Consider the following 4,249-nt stretch of genomic DNA (forward strand, 5'->3'; position numbering starts at 1 on the left):
GAGGTGTTAGCAGCAGAATACCGCCTTTTGTTGCTTGTTATTGGTTATTATGCTCATTTTACTTCAACCTGACCAAGATTTTCGCCCTTTCGCAGTTTATTTCACGTAGCTCAGTGGCAGAAAATAGCAGTACTACTCCGGCATTGCATTTCTTTCATAGCACTTCTTCGTGACTAGTGCTATATGTTATTCCTCATCCCGTGTTACAACTCGGTATTCAAGGTGGAGAGACGGCAGTTTGAGGCCGAGAGAAAGAGAGAGAGAGAGAGTGAGAGAGGCTTGAGTTTTTAAAAAGGAAATAACAGTGGTGATTACTACTGAGAGAGAATATAATATGGAAGGGAGGGCGAGAAAGAGAAAGGTAGATGCAAGGAAGTTTGCAGGCACTAGTAAATATTGTTATGAATTATATAAGATAAATAGACAGGTGGCTGGATAGATAGATAAGTAGATATAGATATACTGATAGATAGATAGAGAGGAGAGAGAGATAGATAGATAGAGGGAGGGATAGAAGTAGGCTTTCCTTTACAAACCTGGTGATGTGGTTGGTGGTGGTGTGTGTGGTCTGCCAGGGTGAGGTAGACCCAGTTGAGGAGGTGTGCGGGGGCAGCGCTCCCCCCGCCCCCCACCCCGCCATCCACCCCGCCCACCACCGAACCCCCGCCCCCACCCGTCCCGCCCACACCCCCACCCAGGGCCGCCCACCCGTCTGGGGGCGCAGGCACCATTTTACTCACTCACCGTTACCCCACCGCACTTTGCCGCAATGATGCACCACAGTTTGCTACACTGTTTAAACACAAGACGCCACACTTTATCACACTAGTATGCACAGTACTTGAACACCGTATGCCAGACTTCACCACACTTTGCCGCACTGCTTCACCACACTATGCCACACTTTTGTACCCTTGTATGCCACACGGGTATGCCACACTTGTGCACTACACATATACACCTTTATACCATACTGTGGCACACTTCACAACACAAGAGTCACACTGCTGCTGCACTTGGGTATAGAGCACCAATACACTGCTTCGGTACACACTGCGTCACACTACTACACCCGCCAGGACACATATAACACCGTATAACACACTAATTTAATACACCAGGGAATAATTTTCATGCACACTACTCTACGCTATTCCGCCATTTTGTACCACACACTACCGCTACACCACACCGCGACAGAACACTTTTCGGGTACGCTACACCAGTCTACACCACTGCACCCCACACTCCACCACTAACACCGGTACGCTAGCCACTGTACCGCCCCTTCGCCACACTGAGTGCCCCTTGACTGACATGGGTAGGGTGAGGCAGGGTGAGGCAGGCAGGGGTGAGGCAGGGTAAGGCAGGACAGTAAGAGAGTGCTGCCTATACCGCCGTCGCTTCTCCAATGGTGCCAAACCCAGCAGGCAGTGCCCAACCCGCGGCACTCTGCCCCACTCCCTCCTCCATTCACCCCCCACCCTCCTTGCCATCTCATACCTCCCTCCCATCCACTCATACCCTCCTTCCCTTCCTTCTTCTTTCTTCTCTACCTTCCCTTCCCTCCTTCCCTTCTTTTCTCACCTCCTCTCTTCCTTCTCCACGTCCTTCATTCTTCATATCATCCCTTCTCTCTTCTCACTTATATTTCTTCCCTCCCGTACCCTCCCATATCCCTCTCCTCCTCTTTCTTACCTCCCTCCACACCCCTTCTTGCCTCTCTGGCCGTCTCCCCCTTCCCCTCCCCCACCCCCACCTCTTCAGACCCCCCTCCCCCAATCCCCTTCCACATACCCACCTCCCCTACTCCGTGCCTGCCCATTTCTTATTGCCCTCCCTCCTTTCCTTCTCTCTCTCTCTCTCTCTCTCTCTCTCTCGTTCGCGCCTGCTCATGTCTTACACCTCTCTCCTTCCCTTCCTTGTCTTCTCCCTCTTTCTTCCCTTCCATCTTTTTTCTTTTCCTGCCTCCTTCCCGTCCTTTTCCTCCTTCTCTCCTCCCCTTCCTTCTCTCTTCTCTCCCTCCCTTCCTTCTCTCTTCTCTCCCTCCCTTCCTTCTCTCTTCTCTCCCTCCCTTCCTTCTCTCTCTCCCTTCCCCTCCCAATTCCTTCAACCTCTCCCTTTCCTCCTCATCACCCTCCCCCTCCTCCCTTTCCGCATACCCACCTCCCTCTCCTACGTGCCCCTCCATTTCTTATCTCCACCTTCCCTTCCTTCTCTCTCTCTCTCTCTCCCCGCCCACACGTTATCCCCCTCTTACCTATTTCCTCTACCCCTCCTTCCTCTCCTCTCCTCCTCTTTCTCTCTCCCTCCCTCACTATTTCTTGGCAGCTATTTCCCCTACTTCCCTCCCTCCCTCCCTCCCTCCTCTTTCCTCACCTCTCTTTAACCTCTTATTTTTACCTTTTACTCTCTCTCTCTCTCTCTCTCTCTCTCTCTCTCTCTCTCTCTCTCCATACTTCCTTGTTTCTTCTTCCCCGCTCTCTCTCCGCGTTTTATATTGTGTGTGTGTGTGTGTGTGTGTGTGTGTGTGTGTGTGTGTGTGTGTGTGTGTGTGTGTGTGTGTGTGTGTGTGTGTGTGTGTGTGTCTGTGTTTGTGTGGAGAGAGAGAGAGAGAGAGAGAGAGAGAGAGAGAGAGAGAGAGAGTTAATTTTGCTCCGTTTTTGAGGGGCGAAAGTACGTGTGTGTGTGTGTGTGTGTGTGTGTGTGTGTGTGTGTGTGTGTGTGTTTTAGGGTATTTCATTACACATCCCCTCATCACCCACCCGTCCTCTCTCTCTCTCTCTCTCTCTCCCCTCCCATCCTTTCTTCCCCTCTTTTCCCTCCCCCTCTTCCCTTTCCTCATCTTCTCCCTTCTCTTCTCACTCATTTCCCTCTCCTCCTCCCTCCTTTCTTCCTCTCCTCTCCCATTTTCCCTCTCCTCCCTCCCCTCATTCGCTCCCCTCACCGTCTCCTTCATCCCCTCACAAACCTCCCTTTACTCAAGACCTTCAAAGCGTACGAAGACGGAGATATTCACTCATGCCATCTCGCTCTCAGTTATTCTCCATTTTTACCCATATTTCTCACTCTTTCCTTTTATATTTCCCCTTAGTTGGGTAAATTACATAACATAAATGATACATAGTGATAAGTGGTCTGTGGGAAGGTGCAATACAAGGTTGGAATGGGAATGATAATAGTTTGTTTTGATCGGTTACTTGAAGAAGAGAGAATGGTTGTTCCCACTCATATACCCTCCCTCCCTCCCTTCCCCCTCTTCTTCCCTTCCCTTCCTTCGTCTTTCCTCCTTCTTCCTTCCTTCTGTTCTTACCCACTTCTCTCCCTCTCATATACCCTCCCTCCCTTCCCTTCCCCCCTTCTTCCCTTCCCTTCCTTCGTCTTTCCTCCTTCTTCCTTCCTTCTGTTCTTACCCACTTCTCTCCCTCTCATATACCCTCCCTTCCTTGCCCCCCTTCTTCCCTTCCCTTCCTTCGTCTTTCCTCCTTCTTCCTACCTTCTGTTCTTACCCACTTCTCTCCCTCTCATATACCCTCCCTCCCTTCCCTTCCCCCCCTTCTTCCCGCCCATTCCTTCGTCTTTCCTTCTTCTTCCTTCCTTCTATTCTTATCCATATCTCTCCCTCCCCTCGTCTTTCCTCCATCCATCCCTTTCTTCTTTCTTTTATTACCCATAACTTCTCTTCCTCCCTTCGTCTTCCCACCTTCCTTCTCTCCTTCCCTCCTTCCCTCTCTCCTTCCCTCCTTCTTTCTCTCCTTCACTCTCTGTCTTCTTGTCTTCACCCTCCCTTCGTCCTTCCTCCCTCCCTTCCTTCCTTCCTTCTTTTCTTACCCATATCTTCTCTCCCTCCTTTTTTTCTCCCTCATTCTCTCCATCTCTCTTTCTCCCTCCCTTCGTCTTCCCTTCTTCCATTTCTCCTTTCCTCTCTTCCTCCCCTCGTCTCCACTCCATCCTTATATTCTTTTCTTCCTCTCCTTTCATTCTCCTCTTGATCTCCTCTCACTTCCTCTGCCATTTTCCCTTCATTCTTCATTTTTCATTGTGTTTTTCTTATTATCCCTCACTCATTTGTTTTCCTCTCTCTCTCTCTCTCTCTCTCTGCAAGATTGGTGTACGTACATTGTCTTTTGGATCTGGCGTCGGTAGGTAAGTGACTGTGTGTGTGTGTGTAAATGGGTAGACAGGTAGGAAGAGAGATGAATAAACTGAAACTAAGAGAGAGAGAGAGAGAGAGAGAGAGAGAGAGAGA

At 50.1% G+C, this 4,249-nt stretch overlaps 1 protein-coding gene across 1 annotated transcript in view; it reads left to right on the plus strand.

The window, feature by feature from the left end:
- Positions 1–852: 852 nt before the first annotated feature.
- Positions 853–4,249, plus strand: part of LOC145405484 (uncharacterized) — a 19,101-nt gene continuing 15,704 nt past the window's right edge. The window contains exon 1 of the mRNA XM_080276836.1: positions 853–1,020. Coding sequence (XP_080132962.1) covers positions 853–1,020 — 168 coding nt within the window. The remainder of the gene's footprint in view (positions 1,021–4,249) is intronic.

This window comes from Coenobita brevimanus, chromosome 67, assembly GCF_032717465.1.
Source record: "Coenobita brevimanus isolate Jiangsu-jjx chromosome 67, ASM3271746v2, whole genome shotgun sequence".
Classification (NCBI taxonomy): domain Eukaryota; kingdom Metazoa; phylum Arthropoda; class Malacostraca; order Decapoda; family Coenobitidae; genus Coenobita; species Coenobita brevimanus.